The 19967-nt window shown below is 40.0% G+C and overlaps 1 protein-coding gene and 1 long non-coding RNA gene across 2 annotated transcripts in view; one reads left to right on the top strand and one right to left on the bottom strand.

Annotated features, from left to right (window-relative positions):
• shisal1b (shisa like 1b) overlaps positions 1-13476 on the top strand; it is a 53462-nt gene extending 39986 nt beyond the window's left edge. Inside the window, exon 5 of the mRNA XM_074634284.1 lies at positions 8523-13476. Within this exon, the coding sequence (XP_074490385.1) occupies position 8523 (1 nt within the window). The 3' untranslated portion in view covers positions 8524-13476. The remainder of the gene's footprint in view (positions 1-8522) is intronic.
• LOC141767026 (uncharacterized) overlaps positions 1-19967 on the bottom strand; it is a 136029-nt gene extending 116062 nt beyond the window's left edge. The window contains exon 1 of the long non-coding RNA XR_012593741.1: positions 19476-19967. This is a non-coding gene — a long non-coding RNA (uncharacterized LOC141767026). The remainder of the gene's footprint in view (positions 1-19475) is intronic.

Raw genomic sequence — 19967 nt, 5'->3', positions numbered from 1 at the left:
GCAACTCACTGGTAAAGAATTCAGTCATTTCAATATATGGTATTAGGAATACAGACTTTATCAATATTTTAAGAATTCAGCCCACTAATGGATAATTTTCTGTAAAGTATCTGATCTGTATGTCTTTAATCTCAAAATAGCTGCCCTCTGTCTCAACATCAACCTCTTTTTACAAGAGAAATTTGGGTTTTAATTCTGACCAGCTCATTAGGGAGCTGTCATAATTAATTAATAGAAAAGAACAGAATAATGTGAAAGCTGCGCTGCACGCCAGAGGCCCCTAACTCTTATTTAACCTGAATGATTCGACTCTGAGTCACATTAAAGACCTTTCATGGAGCTTCTGTGGCAAAACACCATCTGCTGTCCTTTCAGTTTATCCTTTTATTACCTTTGAGAGCAGTCGCAGGAGTCTCAAGGTGTGTCGGGCTTGCGTGTGTGACTGTTGTTAAAACATACAAGATGATTTACGATGCTAGGAGTGAACTGTGACATGTAACAGCCGCAGGGAACTTTTTCTCCTTCTGGCAGACTTTCATAATAAAGCCACACAATCATAGAGCACAGGCTGAACAAACCTACATTTTTGTGCAGTCAATTTTTCATGCAGTTCTCCGTCTCCGACACTGTGCAACCTATCTGTCTGGCCGGGGCTCAGAGTCTCTTCCTAGAGGTAGATATCTCTCTCGGGTCATGATAATTTAATGTGGGCAGAGGTTTGACAAATGGCTTTGAGAAGCAGTGTGGACTGTGCGAGCCATAGATAAGAGAGCTGGGATGCTGCGGAGGGATCCTGGGGCTGCTTTGCTGGTGGAAACATGGTTAACTAACACTGGACATACCCATGGAGCCTCCTCATTAGACATGAAGTCAGTTCAATATGATAGGACTCATCAATCCTAGACGTATGAGGTTGACCTGTGCTGGCAGCTGTACAGCTTTAAACCAAGAGGATTTCTATAAAAAGGTGTTTGAAACTGCAGTGAAATGCTCATTGACTAAGTGGGCCTAGGAAACGAGAATGGTAATTCATGCTGACGCTGACTGATGGGGAATGCTTCAGGATAGTGGTGCGGGCATCTTTTTTCTATAAAAAGTTTTTAATAAACAGGACGGCTTTTCCAAAGAGCTACGCATATCCTCAGATAATCACTCACATCAGTAAAAAAAAAGTGACAGATGCCGGGAGCTAAATTCAGTCACATTCAGTTTCTGGGGCAAGAATAGCCTGTTTGCAGTTTCACACAGCGAAGCACTTCTCACAATCTAGATAATGCTTACACGTTTTGTTAAATGTGTTAAGAATCCACGGCTGATACTGTATGTACACCACAGCTGATGTTGCCCACACAGTGCGTCATCAGATGGCCTATGGTTTATTTGCGGGGGTACAGATCTTTCTCCCCAGAGAAGATGCAGGGTAGTGGCTCAGAAAACTGGGTCTTCTTAGTTGAACATCTGTTGGCCAAATGTAAACAAACAGAGATGGGGGTCAAGTCCCACAACTGGCGAAGCAGTATCTAAAAACAACCCAGTCGCACAGCAACTCCGGCACAAACGGTCACCAGTGCAGTGGAGCAATTCTCACAGCAAGTATCAAATCATTTCTCCACATGCAGAGATCTATTTCTTTAGAGGAATGCAGCTTGGCGTTAAGCATGTGGGAATATTGTTTACCATATCGCTACATGAGCGGGCTGGTATATACTGCTGCAGATCTGCTGGGGGTTCAGTGTGGGCGGCCTGGGAAACTGTTATTACTTTCTCTCCATGGATACCCTTTATTGAAATCTCCTATTCATGCATTCAGATCAGTTTAAACAAATAAAAGAAAACTTAACTGTAGTCATTCTTCACAAAGTGATGTGTAATCCAGGTGAGAGAAAAAAAACAGGTCTGCCAAGCCAGACATTATGGTTTATCGTCACTTGATCGGAAGAATGCATTCTTTCTTTATGGGCAGGGAATTGACAGCAGTGAAATGAGCATGCTAAGCAGCTAGCCCCGGCTCATCCTATCTTGTAATACCACTTGTTCCTCGAGAGGCGATAGTGAGTCACTGTAGTGTCCAGTCTGCCTAACATGATGCTAAATGGACTTGATGTTATATAGCGCCTTTCTAGTCTTCCGACCACTAAAGCACTTTACACTATATGTCAGCATTTACCCATTCACACACGTATTCATACACTGATACCAGAGGCTGCCATACGAGGTGCCAACCTGCTCATCAGGATCTAATCTAAACACTCATTCACACATCGATGGCTCAGCCTTCGGGAGTAATTTGGGGTCAAGTGTCTTGTGCAAGGACACTTCGACATCTGGACTGGAGGAGCTGGGGATCGAATTGAATAATGTTGTGTGTTCAATGAGTGTCCAGTATTAAAGTGAAGTGAACTGCCACAGTGAGGTCAGGAAAAAAACGTAATTTCAGACCCTGGACTCAGTAGAGGTGAAATGCTGCCCCTTATTTCTTTGGAGCATGTAGTTAGACATTATTCATTGCACCTTTAAACGGCAATAAGCTCCTGCTCCATCGCTATAAAGTGCTCAGCAGCTTTAAAGCCCTGATTGGTTGTCCAATGTTGGACATTAAAGGATATTAAAAGTTTGGCCAGGATCCCAGTTTGTGCCAACCCTCTTTTCCCAATAGTCCACCTCTAGCAATTAGTGGTACTGGGGCGCAGGCAGCATCTGGATATGTTGACACCAGGAGAAAAATATAAAAAGGAGCTGGCAGTGAGAATCTCCTATATTATCACTTATTTTATATTCCTTGTGTAGTGTGCCTACTCTGACAATCTCCTCTCTCAGAACTGCAAGAAATATCTGATCTGCTGCTGTCATTTCAGTCTGGCTTTACTGCATATTTTAAAGGTCACCTATTATGCAAAATGCACTTTTCCATGTCTTTTAAACATCAATATCTGTCCTCAGTGTGTCTACAGGTCACCATAGTGTCATAAAAGACCATCCTCTCTCTTTTTCTCCTGCTCCGTTTGTCCGGAAATGGGTGTCGAAAATCACTTTGCAGCTTTTCCTTTCTCTTCTGATGTCATTAGAGAATTGCAAGCGATGGGTTGGTTGAACTAGAGAACGCGCAGCTAGCTGACCCCGCCCCACAGAGCGTCACTCTGTGTCATCCACAACCGAACTTGACCAAAGTAGCCCCTTCTGTTAGTCTCCAAGAACCAGCAGAACAGGCTTCATGTACTCCCATCATCTAAATATAACATGTTCTTTCACAAAGGCTTTATGTAATTACACTGTTTAAACAGATGATATTTATATATTATATATATTTGATGTCATGCATGTAGCAGATTACAGGTAGTAAATAGTGACTTGTAAGCAACACAACACATTTCTGTTTCACAGTCAAACTTTATTTGAGTAGACAGATGACAATATTAATTATTCACAGCATTTGTAATCATCCCACCTGTTAGTTATGTTAACATGGTGCAGGAGAAAGTCTTCAGCTCTGGTAAACTATGGTAAGCTAAGCTCCGGTGGTCTGTAGTCATGGTAACACAGAGACAGCTCCTACTGTAAATAATATACCATTACTCTGATCTTCCATACATTTATCTTTTAGCAGAAATAATGAACTGACTACTGTTTCACATCTTCTATTTTCCACCCTGATGGTCGCTGTGTTTACACACCGTGTCATAGCAGTAGCATGTAGCTAACCCGTTAGCATGTAGCTACATGCTAACGGGTTAGCTCTGTATCTCCCATCTGCTTTCAGCTATCTGCTCTCCTCTGGGATGATTCTGTCGGTCATTTCTCACAGATGGATCTGTAAAGACAGACGTAAAACAGAGTGTATGTTTACGGTTTACAGAGTTGATGCATGAGGTAAACACTGAGTTAACTAACAGAGCTATAAATAGTATTATTTACCTGAGAGAAACCGTCAGGAAAACCTGGAATCTGGACCGCAGATGTTCATCATGTGTCGCCGATTTCTGATCAGATTCCTCCGGTAACGTGCGCTGGGTGAAGTTTCTGGTTTATAAACTTTAAAGTGGTTTATAAACTTTATTCTAGCTGCTATCTCTCCACTCGTCTCTCTCCCTCTCTCTCTGAGAGAGAGAGAGAGAGAGAGAGAGAGAGAGAGAGAGAGAGAGAGAGCTTCTCCGGGAGGGAGGGGGAGGGTGACGCTGTTGTTGTTGAGGAAGTTTGATTGACAGAAAACGCTGACCAATCAGAGCAGAGTGGGAGGAGACAGGCTGTGAATCAGTGGTTTTCAGACAGAGGCTGAATTAGGCTCTGAGGCAGGCAGACTCAGGCTGCAGTATGAGAAGAATAAAGGGTTTTTTGAACATTGCAGCATGTAAACATGTTCTAGTGCAACATTAAAATACATCTATGAACCTGGAAATGAGCATAATATGTGACCTTTAAATAAATTTAGTTTGTCTTTAGTCGGTGCTGATCAAGACTTGCTGTGCAAAAGTAGCTGTGCAATCAAGATGAAACATAAGCTGCTCCTTTGCTCATGTTTGCTGGCAGTAGGGCTGCACAATTAATCGAATATTAATCGCAATCACGATTTGGGCTTCCCACAATTAAATGAACATGATCGACTTCAATATTGACGTTAAAATGCTCCGCTCACAGAAAACTCCGCTGCATAAATCAAGCGCTTGCTAAACAAACAGCTAGAGATGCAGCGTCAATCAGTAGCTGACCAGCCGGTTTTCAGCAGTCTCATATTCATCCAAGTTTTTTGCCGATCAGACACACATGTGCAGCCGCCACATGATGGTTTTACGTCGGCACACAGCGGCACAATCAGTAACGTCACACACACACACACACACACACACAAACACAACATGCCGTCGGTGTGGAAGTTGTTCAGAGTGAGTAAGAAAAAGAGTAATCAGTGACTGGCTCGTCTGCTGACAGCACATTATGGTGCATTCAGCTCTACTCAGTAAAAATTAGTATCAGGCGATGGTAAATTATAACGCTATCATGATGCATACAAATGTAATCTTGTAAAATTTAGTTTTTGCCGAGAAACTTAAATATAATCAAAGCAAATATTTAGATATAAATACAATCATTTATTTCCTTATCATTTGAATTGTGTGTTTTATGCAAATAACCACTATATATGACAGTAATATAAGTAAAAGGATAATATTTAAAAATTTTGAGGGCTGGAATGAAGCACGACATGGAAGTGAAAGCAGCGCTCTGTTTATTTAATTGTGAAATTGCAATAAAAATATTTTTTTCTATGAATAATCATGATAATAATAATGATCTCAATATTGATCAAAATAATTAGCATTTTGGCCCTAATCGTGCAGCCGAATTAAAAATATGACCTGTCCACGGTGTACCCTGCCTTTCATCCAATGTCAGCTGGGATGGGCTCCCAATTAGCCCTCCTCCCGTGACCCTTAAGGACAAGTGGGTATAGCTAACGGATGGATGGATGGATGATTCAACCTTGGTTTAATGTGTGCTGAGCATTAGCCAGAAGTGCCATAGATAAAAGTGATAGAAATGAGATGTTGGGCAACATCAAATGGCACATCAGCAGAGCATGTCAAAGAGTCTCTTGGTGATTCATAAAGCACTTGGCACCAAAGTTACAGCAGCACCTTGTGCCAATAACCTCCCACTCACTGGAGCTTGGTAGCTTGCTGGCCCAGCTGAGCTCAGCCATGGATGGAGAGCGGTCCATGTGAGGTGGCATCTGTCACCACAATCAGTATATACCTGACTCACCAGCGATCGTAACACTGCCTCTTACAGTCAAACCTCAGTGACTCAGCGTTATCGCTCAGTCTAGTAAACGGAGTCTCCATCACTCCACTCAGTCTGTTACATCACTTTGCTCGTAGGTAACCATCCCTAACACCAACACTCAAACACCTGCTGAGGAAATGACACTTCAGCTCCACTCTGGAAGCTGAAACAGCATTTCACATCTTTTTTTCCTCCCAGGTTTTTTTTCTGTCAGACCGTGATCAAAGCCTAGATGTGTCTCCTGCATATTCACATCCATCTTTGAACTCACTGGTTGGCTTTCTGTGGTAATAATAGAATTATACATTATGAAATTATTCCTGGCTTGTCTGTCCGCAGAGCAGCATGCCAAGACCTTGTCCAATTAAAGCAACACTCTCCATGTGGTGTGAGTTAATTAACATCATAGATGCTACAAAGGCAGCCAGGCACAGAGTTCTGCTGCAGGCTAAAAGGAAAGAGCAGGAGTATAGATTCAGCTCCTTGAAAGACGTAGAAAGACTTTCGGCATTGCCACGAGCAAGTGAGGTAGCAGCAATTTTATTTTTGGGCTGCGTTTGTGATCTTTTATTAGATCTGTTGTCATACATTTACTTTGAATTTTAGTCATTTTCTCTAGAGTGCATTAGAATAACCTTCAAGTGGAAACTTTTATTTTTCCCATCAACAATAGTTGCATTATTTTTGGAAGCAGAAATGAGTGGGATGTGATTCATAGAGGTGGGGTGGGGTGAAAGTCTTTACAAGAATTACAGACTTGTAAAATATTCCTGTAAATCTGATTGCTTTTTGAAAAGCGAAGCTGCCTCGTTTTATTAGTCTTTGTGACCTGATTTTCAAGCCAATACGTTGTTCTATAAAGATCAATGTGGATCATTAAGCACACACACCGGGATCTGAGAGCAGCAATGCAGCTAAAAGCCATGACTGTGTTGTTCAATAGGATCCAGGAGACTTTTTCCAAACAACCCATGTGGCAACTCAGTGGAGTCTGATGACGCAGACATTCAGTCAGGGCTTTAAAATGGCAGTTTGGTGAGAATAAATCAATGATACGCCCTCTGTTTCTTTTCTTCCATTTTTGTATAGTTTTCTCTGGGTTTGATCTTTGAAATATCTAATTATATGATTATGTACTTTGTTCCTCATTTGTTTGGTTTTCTGAAGCGTTCAACCACATTTAACGATAACAAATGGTCGTATCTGAAGGGGTCAGATGTGAATGGCCTCCTTGATCTTACTCCAGACATCCACTGCCTCTCAGCCAGTGAACTTTGACCCCTTCCCACTGTGACTGTTTTTTTGTCTGGTGTTCTCAGTGAAGGTTTTCACGGGTCCACTAGTGTTTGATGTGTTATAAACAAAGCTGGAGAAAACATTTTAGAAAATCAATCCCATATATAGATATTAAATGTAGGGCTGTCAATCGATTAAAATATTTAATCGCAATTAATCACATGATTGTCCATAGTTAATCACGATTAATTGCAAATTAATCACATGATTATCCATAGTGGGCTGCACGGTGGTGCAGTGCTAACCACAGAAACCCTCACAGGTACTGCATTTAGCATTGAAAATATGCTCAAATCATAACATGGCAAACTGCAGCCCAACAGGCAACAACAGCTGTCAGTGTGTCAGTGTGCTGACTTGACTATGACTTGCCCCAAACTGCATGTGATTATCATAAAGTGGGCATGTCTGTAAAGGGGAGACTCGTGGGTACCCATAGAAACCATTTACATTCACATATCTTGAGGTCAGAGGTCAAGGGACCCCTTTGAAAAATGTTCATGCCAGTTTTTCTTCGCCAAAATTCAGCGACCAGCTAGGAGTCGCCAAAGCTTCACGGGGGTCATGCCTTCTTGATTTTAAGGGGTGTAAGACTTCTTTTTTTTTTAAATATACAGTTGGCCTATATCTCAGCATGTCATTCATTTCTGAGAAGAAAACTAAATTAAATTGTTATTTTGAAAGTTTGGATATTATTTAAGATATAAACAGGATAATGGCACGGTGAAGACCTGAACAAGAGCTACATCCACAGAGCCTTCCCTCTCTGCTAAACAGCCTCGTCTTCCATCGAAAAGTAAAACAACCAAAGAGCTGATAGAACAAAGGCCAAGCATCAGCGAGAAGAAAACACTAAATTTGTCAAAAAAAGAAGTATGAATCATTGTATTGTATGTACAGAATTGTATTAAAAGTCCCTAAAATAACAGGAAAACTAATCTCCGATGTGATATTCACAGGAAATAATCGGCTGAAAATTCATCTAAATTGCTTGTTTTACACAAACTTCCTGCAGTTATTGCGATCACCATTTGGGTTAATTGTAGAGTTCATCAGCTGTTCTGTACTGTTATTGTTATGCATTGAATATAATATAAAATACCCATAAAATATGTCAGGGGTTGTCAGTTTACTCATTGATAGTAAAGGGGTCCCGATAATGTAAAAGGTTGGGAACCACTAGTTCACAGATTAGACGGTGTTGTCTGTTTCCAGTGTTCATTCAGTGTGTTAACCGATGTAATGAAAACCAGAAATCAGACAAAAACACCACCAGAACTGGTCATAGCATCAAACCATCTTCGTGACAACTGGGCAACTCCATCTGCTGAGAGATATCCACGAGATGTGGTTGAAAGCTTGGGAAAAACTAAGAAGGACCTTGTGGTAAAACATTTTGTGTGAAGAATGAACATTCATGCTTTATTTCTGTGTTTCTCTCTTGACAGAATGATTCTGCGAGTGGACAAACTGAAGAGTAGCAACACCTTGTTTCCTTACGTGGTACAGAGGAGATGCCCCACAGATGCCCCCTCTCTGGACCACAGACACTAACACCAGTGGTGGGCTAGCCATACTGTAGTAGTTAGAAGTGACTACTGCCCCCTCTCTGATGAGCACAAAACATCCATGGACTGACAGAAGCAGGCTGATATGGCATTTAGAAACCCAGCTGAACAAAGGCTGCCAGGAAACACAGAGAACCGGACTGCTGATGCTGCCACAGCAGAGGAGCGACACATTCAACGGCTCACAGGTGTTCAGTGATCCCCTGAAATGGCTGCCAAGGTCTGGAGTATCCCGAACAGATCCAAGCTGAACTGGATAAACTGTACTCACAAGCGAGGAGGCTTACCTGTTTTTAAAAAAAGAAGCTCATCTTTCTAGATATAAAATGTTTATTACACTGCTGTGTCAGTTTGTGTTCAGTAGCAGTTAGACACAGATGTGGGTTATCTATTTGGTGATTTATTTATGTGAACTAGTCAGAGAAATATATGAGTGGTTAACATTCGGAACATGTAACAGCTTAGGTTGATGCTGAGCATCTCACTTAGAGTAGAATGTTTTTGTTACTTACTGAAACCAGACAAAAAATATCTCTGCAGCCATGTTGAAAAACAATATCTTGTATGAAATGTTTTAGGTCTCCTTTCTGCAGAGCAAGTGATTTCTCTATATTGTAACGTGTCTGATGAGGACGCAACGCCATACAGATAAACTGCTGTAGATCTAAAGGTTTTACATTAGGTCATCAAGTGATGCTGAGGAAAGGGATCTTGACTCTCAATAAGTTATTCACCCAAAACATTAATGCTTTGTTCATACTACGAGCGACAAAGTGACTAGTGTTGCACGGTATACAGTACTAGAAAGGTATCGCGATACCCCGTTTCATTAGTACTGGTACTTTTAGGATGATAGTGTTTTAATACGAGCCGTGAATTGCGTCGATGTGCGACAGTGTGTGTGTGTAGCACTCTGCTTTAGAGGACACCATTAGGATTGGGATCTCACGGGAACAGGCACTACTAACTAGCATAACTTTGCTGCTGGTGGAGCAAGCGGTCGAAAAATAAACTGTAGTGATAACCAGGAGGATGAAGATTAAAGCAGGTCACGAACCGCTGAGCGGCAGCACAGTCCCGCTCTGAGTTGTTGTCTCTATCAGCAGAACTCCCTTAAAAAAAACAAGGAAAATAAAAACGCGGCTCTAATTACCGATCAAACGTACTAATAAAATTAGATTCACCATTTTTTCTGAATCTGCCCCAGCATCTCCTGTAATTCGGCAAACACATAATGCACCAAAGAGGACATGTTAAAGTATTATTTTACCGTGTGTTTCTGTAACTCGATTGTCTTTCTGATTTTAGCAGTTCTTCTCTCATCAACTTCTCACAGAACTTCATTGGAATTTTTAACGTTTTGTGGGTTTTTGCTTTGGAAGCCTCTCGCCGTCTACCGTGCTGCAGTACCACTCTCCGCCTGAACTGTTACTGATGCAGCGACAAGGGTGGCGCTGTTTTACAACAAAAAAAAACTTATTAAATACTGTTTAATAAGTGACATCAGAATCAGAAATACTTTATTGATCCCAAGAGGGAAATACAGTTGAGTTGTTCCATTTTAGAATAAAAATATATATAAACATAGATAAGAAAAATAGAAATAGGAATAGAGATGAAATGTAAATATGTGTGCATTATCAAAAATATATTCAAATATAGAATTAACTATCAAAGAAATCACATAAACTTAAGTATAGGGGACATCAGATTACTGCGTACCATTTAATTTTTTTAATTACTACATTTTCACATTTTAACATTTTTAATGAATAAAAAACTAATTTCTCGTATAAAAGTCACAATTTTGGTATCGTGACAACACTAAAAGCAACAAAACGGCCAGCTACATTGTCGCCGTTGAAGAGCGCGTTGACATAGTTATGTCATTAAATAGCGCTGAGAACTGGCAAGTTTTTCTTCCATTTTTAGACGGAACGGAAACGGAACAGGAAGTCAACGCGTCATTGGAGCGCTGAAAAAAGCTGAGGCCAGCTCAACTTTGAATTGTATTGCGTCACACCTCTATGCAGCGACAGGTGTCAGGCGTCAGTTTGTAGCTGCATGTCACCGGCTTTCACTGAAAATGACTTGTAGCCTGTTGCTTTGTCGCTCGTAGTGTGAACACAGAATGTAATGAGGATCAGGGATGCCTTCACAACAGCAAAGAGTTTCATACTAAGTTATTAAACATAACTTTAATCCTTGGCTATGAGCCTACAAGCCCATTTGAGACCATTACATATAAAGTTAGTGGGAGACAGTTGCCTCGGTAACCTCATCCATTGACTTGTTTGCCCTTCCTCATTACCGGAGCTGCCTGAAATACAGCTCCATTAGCAATATGATGCAAATGAATATCCATTTGGTTCCTTTATAAGGAGCGCTCTATATCCCACATTGGTAATAGACAATTATAAGCGATTAGCCATAATAGAAAATGTCAAAAAAAACAACACACACATTAAAACCCCTTTCACTGTCAGCAATAATGTACAGTAGCTTAGTCAGAAGGATGACATGGTATGTAAAAGTCAAAGGCGCCAGTCAAATGAGCACTGGGTAATCATCGAGGTGCATCGCAGAGCTTTCAGTTACACTTAATAAGAAGGTGAAATCCCTGAATTGGACATACAGTATTTCTGGATAATGAACTCATAAAAAGGTCTCCAACAATTTCTGTGTCAGCATTGTAAGGAGAAAAGTGAAAACAATTCACTTTTTAAAGAAAACTTTTACATTAGAGCTGCAACTAATGATTACTTTCATTATCGATTAATCTGACAATTATTTTCTCAAATGATCAATGAATCATTTGGTCTTTAAAAATGTCAGAAAATAGTGAAAACTGCATGTTATAATTTCCAACAGTCAAAGCCAGGTATTCAAATTGCTTGTTTTATTCAACCAACAGTCCAAACCAAGGATCTTCAGCTATATACTGTCATATATGATAATATATATTATATGATAAAATGTGAACTCAGTGAAATCTTGAAAATAAATGATTAATCAATTATCTAACTGCAATCATCTAGGGATGCAACTAAAGATTAATTTCATTATTGATTAATTAAGCCAATTATTTTCTCAATTAATCAATAAATTGTTAGGTCTATGAAGTGTCAGAAAAAAGTGAAAAATTATTTAAAAGGTGGAGTCTTAAAATGACTTGTTTTGTCCAACCAACAGTCCAAAGATATTCAATACAGTATGTAATGTATAACGTATATAAACATAGAATTGAGTTGAATAGATCGGCCCCATTGTCACCCATATCCAATACAGCTATTTGTGACCCGATATCCAATCCGGTATCAGTATCAGTGCATCCCTAATTATCGATTAACTATCACATTAGACAAAGAAAAGAACAAATCATATTTGAGAGGCTGAAACTAAGGAATTGATTGGTATTTTTGCTTTAAAAAATGACCTAAACAATAAATTGATCAACCAAATAGTTAAGTAAGTTGGACAAATAGATAAATTTACTTAAGGTTTCAGCTCTGCAATCATCGCATTTAAAGAACAAGTTATTACTTAATGCCCAAATCTGAATTAACTACGGAGATAATAAATTCTCTGTAAGCCATTAAATGCAACGACAGACAAAGCAGCTGTTGGTGCCAGACTGTATCAGCGACAGCATGTGAAGTCCAGGTGGACAGATGGTAGGTAGGTACATTAGGAGAGAGGTGTCAGTCCCAATCTTGCATCTGCAACTGGTACTCTGGCAGCTGTCGAGTCTGTGTGTGTACAGAATCTCCAGTCAGTGCAAACATCGCAACGTCCTCGCTGAAAGCTAACGAGATACCGTTAAGTGTTCAGAGTTGGCTGTGAGCCAGCCGTGAGACTTGGGGTCTTGCCATCATATTTGTCCTCTCTGTTTCTTGAAGTTTAAGTAGACCCTGCCGGCTTCATCCTCAGTTATCAGCAATAATATTCACATTTGCTGAGTTGTTAGAGCAAGTTAATTCCCATTTCAGTGGCTAAAGTTTAATTGCGTGTGCGCCCCAGCAAGCTCGTGCTTTCAGGGGGCACAGAAATAGGATGTGTCCAAGTGAAATAATTGGCCCAGGGATCAGCAGTTGCTCTAAATTACCCCCTCTTGCTCTCTTTCCATAGCTGCCTCCTTATTCCCAGAGTGAGAACAGCGGCGGCAAACAGGGAGAAGTTTTTAACAGGTGCAGCAGCACAAAGGGGATTTAATTAGTCCCTGATGCTGGATAAGTGGGAAAAATCTGATGTGTTAGAGAACATGGCACTTTTCAGGGCTCTAGCTGTGTGTTCTGACCTGTAATAAAGCAAAGGAAGTCTGTTCTTATCACCAATAAAGTCATAATCACACCCAGGGGGGAAACATTTTGCCTCTGACGAGCAGTAGCAGGGTCAAAAATTGAATATTTCCCCCATTTCTTAAAATGTTACAACTTTTGTGATGTTTCCTGTTTTGTTTGAAAACAGTCGTGACTCTGGCCTGATGTGTGATGTGGTACTGTAAATCGTATCAGCTCAACCCTCTTCCCAAATAAATAATAATTAAAAAAAACACATAAAAAAGGATGGGAAGAAGAGGGAACACATCTGTTCCAGTCTCTCCAGGTTGTCATGGTAACAGTTGCCTTACAGTTGAATACCCACCTGTACACAGAAGCTTTGTAGTGGTTGATACCTCACTTTTTGGGTGTGGTGGTGATGATAATGTGCACCACGTTCTGTCTATGTATTTACTACTAGATAGGATGATCAGTACCGTTTTCAGTTGGATTGTTATTGCACTTGTTGACTTTGTATTGTCACGACAGGGAGAAATAAAGTTTTATCTTTTCCAGTGTGTTTAAATCCCTCTGTGTCAGGTGCTCTTTGGAATAAAAATACTCCTTTATTTCATTAAGCCTTTAAAGCCAAGCCCCTCTCCCCTGGAGGCCGGCAACAGACAAAGGAGAAGTCTAAAATATAATTGAATATATTAATAAATTATGCTGTTAGTTTTTAATTAAAATGGAGTGGAAAATGTTAGAAATAGAGATATGTTGTCCTTTACCTTCAATGATTTGATAAAAATAAATTAAAACTTTATTTTACTCTTATTTTTCTTTCACCAGCTAATTTATTTTACAGCTCTTTTGTTCCCCTGTTTTTGGGGGTATTGGAACACATTTAATCATATATCTATTTTTCCCACCACAATTCCAATTTTTCTAATCTAAAAACAGCATATTGTTTCTGCAATCGCAAATCAATCACACATTTTTCATCTGTTCAAAATGTATCTTAAAGGGAGATTTGTCAAGTTTTTGATACTCTTATCAACATGTGAGTGAGCAAATATGCTGCTTTATGCAAATGTATGTACTTATTACTGGAAATCAATTACCAACACAAAACAATGACAAATATTGTCCAGAAACCCTCACAGGTACTGCATTTAGCATAACAAATATATGTTCAAATCATAACATGGCAAACTGCAGCCCAACAGGCAACAACAGCTGTCAGTGTGTCAGTGTGCTGACTTGACTATGACTTGCCCCAAACTGTATGTGATTATCATAAAGTGGGCATGTCTGTAAAGGGGAGACTCGTGGGTACCCATAGAACCCATTTACATTCACATATCTGGAGGTCAGAGGTCAAGTGACACCTTCGAAAAATGGCCACGCCAGTGTTTCCTTGCCAAAATTTAGTGTAACTTTTTAGCGTTATTTAGCATTCTTCCCGAAACGTTTAACGTAACATTTTCTAGTTTCATATGATACCAGAATCTACACTTTAAGATTGAGCCTGCAACAACCTCTGAAAGAAAGAGTAGCGGCCGGGCGGAATAGCCTATTTTTTCCCCCATCCCATGGTGCTGTGTAAAGCTAATTAGCCCTAGTAAATGATAAATGGACTGAACTTAGGCTAGTGTTTTTCTACCTTACAGGACAAAGCACTTTACAATTTGCCTCTCATTTACCACATGCATACTCACCCTGAACTTGGGGTTCAGTATCTCACTCAAGGACACTTCAACATTACCAGATTACTTAGACTGACTGTTCTTACACTGTTAAATTCATTCCTTAGACTTTTGCTCTTTTTTGTAGTTTTGGAAAGCTAAAAAAATACGCCACCATCCAAACTCAGTACATACCGAGTATTGCTATTAATAGTACAGGCACATGCACGTCACTGCGGCATGGAGAGAAATTCAAAGCTAAATAGGTGTACCTAGCCGATAGGCTGTATAAGAAGTGGACGTAGTCACCCATAGGTTTGTGGACTGCCATTTTGAAGCCTTGAGTTCGGCATTTTGGCCGTCGCCATCTTGGTTATTAGAACCCAGAAGTGACACGAGAGGGTGGAGCTAAGTACAACTGAATGCTGAATATAACATTTTTAGGTGACCAAAAATTGACTTTCATGAACTGAAAACACACTGTGAAAGGGTTAAAGTTCTACGACAAAAACACGGACAACTCTCAGAACGGACAACGCCATGGTAGCGACCTGTCAATTACAAGGTAGCCTCGCCCTAAAGCATCCCCTGCCTTATGGTCTATTTGACTCTAAATGGGACCATAATTTACTAAATGAACATCATAGTGTATTGAAGAAGACTTGAAACAAGTGATTGAGACCATAAACTCATGTTTACAATGTTTAGGTAATAAACCAAGTCAGAAGTAGGCTCATTTTCTCATAGACTTCTATACAATCAGACTTCTTTTTACAACCAGAAGACGCCCCCTGCTGGATATTAGAAAGAATGCAAGTTCAAGGCATTTCAGCATTGACTTCACTTCTCAGAACTGGAGGTTGTCGCCTGGTAGTGCCTAGTTATGGTTGCTAATCTATGATTGATCAATCATTCTTTGTGGCAGGGGTTTAGTTTTAGAAGAAGTTTTTATTTATCAACTGATCTGAGGTAGACATTTTTTTTAAAACATTTTCTTTTTTTAACCAACCGATTAGAGGTTAAATGAAAAATCTTTATGTTATTGATATTTTCAGTAGTGTTTCTGACTCAACTGATGACCTTTTACTACCTTTTATGAGTTTGAGAGCTAGCCTTTATAATCCTCTGAATGAATTCACTGTTTACTTTTTTTTATGGACAATCAATACACCATGAGATGATTCATCCGGCCTCAAAGTAGTGACCCTCCCAAGCTGACAGAGCCACATCTAAAACGGACCCACACAGGAACATCATTAAAGCAAAGAGGTGATGGCGAAAGACAGACAGCGACAGGCCGTGTCAGACCTCCACACCTTGCTTCAAATCAGACACCTGCTGCTGCTCACTTGTGTCAAAGGACCTCGGCACCCGAGAAATTTGTTATCACGTTGTCAAGGTCCCTTTGAGCTTTCCTAATAAGCTCCGACTTCTACTTTTACCCAACCTTCATCCACCTCTGTCGATCACCCTGCCCAGTTTCTGCTTATCAAACTGCTTCCTCACTCTCACTCCGTCTGTGCCCTCCTTCTTCCAATATGCCAGTAACCAAGGCTCTTCCCATCTGCGTATATGAATCCAATTGCTGCAATCCATCACCATTTAAAAACCATTGTCTGGATTTCCACATCCTGCTGTTATTGAGGAGCCCGAGATACATCCTGCCAACATTTATCTATTAAAACTCCATTAGGCCTCGTCTCTCCGATGCCCTGTCCACTCAGGCCGGATCTTCTGTGGCATGGACACCGCATTAAGATCCATCTGAAGTAGATATTAATGTTACGGTTTCATGACGTCCATTGTGAGTGCTCAAGTAATACTGCCGTGGTGGACCACGCCTAACCGATTCTAAGAAACATGAGAACAAAACCGGATAGTGCAAGACCAAAGTATGGTTTTGGCTAACTTGTTGTATGATGTCAAAGTGATGTTATTGTCCAAAACAGAGAAACTAAGAATAAGCTTCTTTCAACAGGCTTATATGTTTTTCATTTATATTTCTTTTTTCTAGGACTGTACACAAATAGATTTTTTTTTTATTTGAATCGGATTTGGTTGTTCAATACGAAGATTCGACTATTCGTTTCTTTTTTTTTCTTCATATAGACTATCTGGTAATCAGAAAATCCATTGGCATGAGTTTCAGTGATGATTTCGGCAGTCAAATGCGGCCCGCCACAGTTTCATAATGAACCGAAAATATATTTATACGTCTCAATCGGCGGGGTCTGCGCACTACCCGGATGAATCAACTCGGTGAGTCAGGGATGGCCGTTTGGTGTGGAAGGATCCTCTCGTTGGACCTCTCCCCGGTGACGGTGGGTGAGACTTTTTTGCTGTGTCATCACCATTCATATCTATACAAATTATGTGTTTATAATTATTTTTTTTACAAGAGCACAAAATTGTTCTCAAAAGCACAAATTTCTTCATAGATCTAGCATCTTAATAAAAAAATTTAAAAAACGGCAGCTCAACTTCATGAATATCAAGTCGACTGAGGGGTCACCGACGATGATTCGACTCATTGACTTTCAGGGGGAACCTTACTTTTTTCTAATTATTTTTCACAATAGTCTTGTCGAAATGCAGGTGTTGTACAGGTAAATACAGATAAGTAAAAAATAAATAATTAGAAGTATGTACAATAAACTCAAAACTACAAGACAAGCAGTAATACTGTACATAGAATACCCATAACCAGTGTTGTACTTAAACTAATAGTGAAGTACCATCTCTCTCAAGCAAAATTACATAGTGAGCAAAGTTTCAATTCATATATTACTTGTCTACGTGACAAACAAACCTTTGAATCTGTGTGTAATCTTAATACATTTTAAAATCACTACTTCCAAGCCTTCTTGCCCTTTTAAAGTTAAGCAGTGACTACTCTACTTGCAACCTTTTGTCACAGGTAGCATGTATGTGATCAGTTTAACCAAAGATTGATTACCCCGTTAGAGGTCTGAAGGTCCCCCCACTATTTTACAATAAAATGCAAAGATTAGAAAAAAGTAAAATCACTATTTGTGTAGCGGAAATGTTTTTGTTTTTCATGTTTTATTCCCCTATCTTGTTAATCACCTCACGGCCCCTCAGATTGATTCAGCGACCCCTATGGGGTTCATTTCATATGTCTTAGTATTATATTATTTAACATGTTCACAGGCTGCAATCATTGAAGATATTTTGTGCAAAATGGGTTTTGTAGTTGTCATGACATTAGAGCCACAGTCAGCTATCTCACATGGAACAGATTTATTATGTAAATAGCTAATATTTGGTTCATAATCTCATCACTCCCCACAAACAAACAGAACTGAGAGATCGGGAGTGATAGTAATAAACTTAATTCCCCCAAAACTGCAGGGAATATACCACAATCACCAGTCCTAGAGTTGGCGCAGCAAGCTAAGACGCGTTATATATGCAGCAGATAATAATTGAGCATATTAAATACACAAAAATACAATGCTTTATAAGCCATGGGTGCAGGTGAATGTAGAAAAATGGCTCAATGAGCTCAACAGTTTAAATGTGATTGATATGTTGATATGAAGAATAGTAAAGCAAGCTGTCACATAAACCCATTGCTCTCAGTTTAAATATTTCTCTAATGCTCAGATGAAAATTAAATGTGTGGAGAAAATGTGACAAAAGCCATAACTTACTGAACTCCCCATGAAGCCAATATTACAGGATTATAATTATGAGAATGGGCTGTGTGCAGTCATGCTTACAGCCCTAAAGCCACAAAATTATTTTCTACCACAGATCTGGCTTCCAATGAGCCCCCAAAAACAACAGCAACGAGCAAGCAACAGGGAAATATGCACAAGCACCAAATCAATTCAGCCCCTCGGATTCATAACACTCAAACATTTCACCACTTATATAAATCAACAGCATGGAAACATCACAATGTAAGTGCCAAACACCAACCAAAAGAAAAAATAATGTCACCGCCAGCCACTTCAAGAAGTTATTATACAATTAATACCAACACCAACACTGCCAATAAATTTGCTGCAGCATGAAAGTAGAAAAACAATCAGCAAATGCAAAGATAATGTTAGCTAGCTAGATCTGAGAGAAACATTAAACAGCCAGTCTCATAGCTTATTATTAATCCCAAACACATAAAAACCAACTAAACACAGCCAACAGCAGGGCTGGACTGGCCATCCTGCATACCGGGCGCTTTCCCGGTGGGCCGACATCCTTTTGGGCCGACGTATGTCTTCTTTTTTCTTTTTTTTTGGCCCATAAAACAGGTATATCGGCCCATTTCTTTTCCGTAATTGACACTGGGCTGGCCCAATCACTCTGTGCCGGACGGCCACTGACATAAGTTATGAGAGATGAGCCGTACTCGAAGTGGGCCGGTACGTAGCGGTATGCAGTATTTTACTCCTTGGTGTACTGTGACTTTTTCATGCGTACTGGAGCTTATCACAAGCTGCCGGATCTCCTCTGTCCTCCCCATATCAGGTTCTCTGGGAGATTCATAATGGTGATACATAACGGCCAGCATATTTGCGCCGCGTGGGTTCATTGTTTTAAAGTCACCAGAATTCAGCAAACAAAGTCGCTGAAACTCAAATTTTTCTGGGGGAGGACCCCAGACCCCAGCTTTGGTTTTGAAATCCTCCCCATTTTTGAGGTCTCAAGATTGGCAAGTATGAAAAAACAACCACATTTGAAGATATTTCCCCGAACAACAAAACGTGGTAGACACAGCACAAAAGAGTCGGTGATGGGGCCGGTCTGGGCCAAAACGCCATGGCCGATTTTTGTCCCAGTCCAGACCTGGTCAACAACACAGCATTTTACAATATTAATGAAAGCACAAGCAGCTTAATAGCTAATAAAAAGAAGAAACGTACCTTTGTGAAGTGAAGTAGTAGCAGGTTGGAAGAAATGGAGACAAGATGGCGGCTGAAGACTTCCATTTGAAACTGGCCTTGAAGAGGAGAAGAGACCAACAGCCAGCAGAGTAGTCTCCTTCAGTAGTTAGGAGCCCAAAAACACATCTTATAGCCTGAAAAGTCGTCCTAGAATATCCTAATAATGCTGTTTGTAAGCTAGCTTACTTATTAAAATGCTATATTAGCAGTAACGGTTACTAACGGTTCAGTTTAAAAAGACCGCCAAATTGTAAAAAAACAAGGGTGCCTTTGATTTACTGAACAGTGCAGCCCGGAGAGAGCCCGAGAATCAACCGTTAGTTTACTAAAGTTCATATTTATAGATGATAGATGATATATCGGGAGTGTCACACAATATTTTAAGGTTTACAAGAGAAAATAATTCAAAGATGAAGACTAAACTGGTTGGTTTTGATGATTAGGTTATGTCTGTCACCGCCTCGCTTCTGT

The sequence above is a fragment of the Sebastes fasciatus genome, chromosome 4 (assembly GCF_043250625.1).
Source record: "Sebastes fasciatus isolate fSebFas1 chromosome 4, fSebFas1.pri, whole genome shotgun sequence".
Taxonomy (NCBI): domain Eukaryota; kingdom Metazoa; phylum Chordata; class Actinopteri; order Perciformes; family Sebastidae; genus Sebastes; species Sebastes fasciatus.
This window is presented reverse-complemented; position numbering and strand designations above follow the sequence as displayed.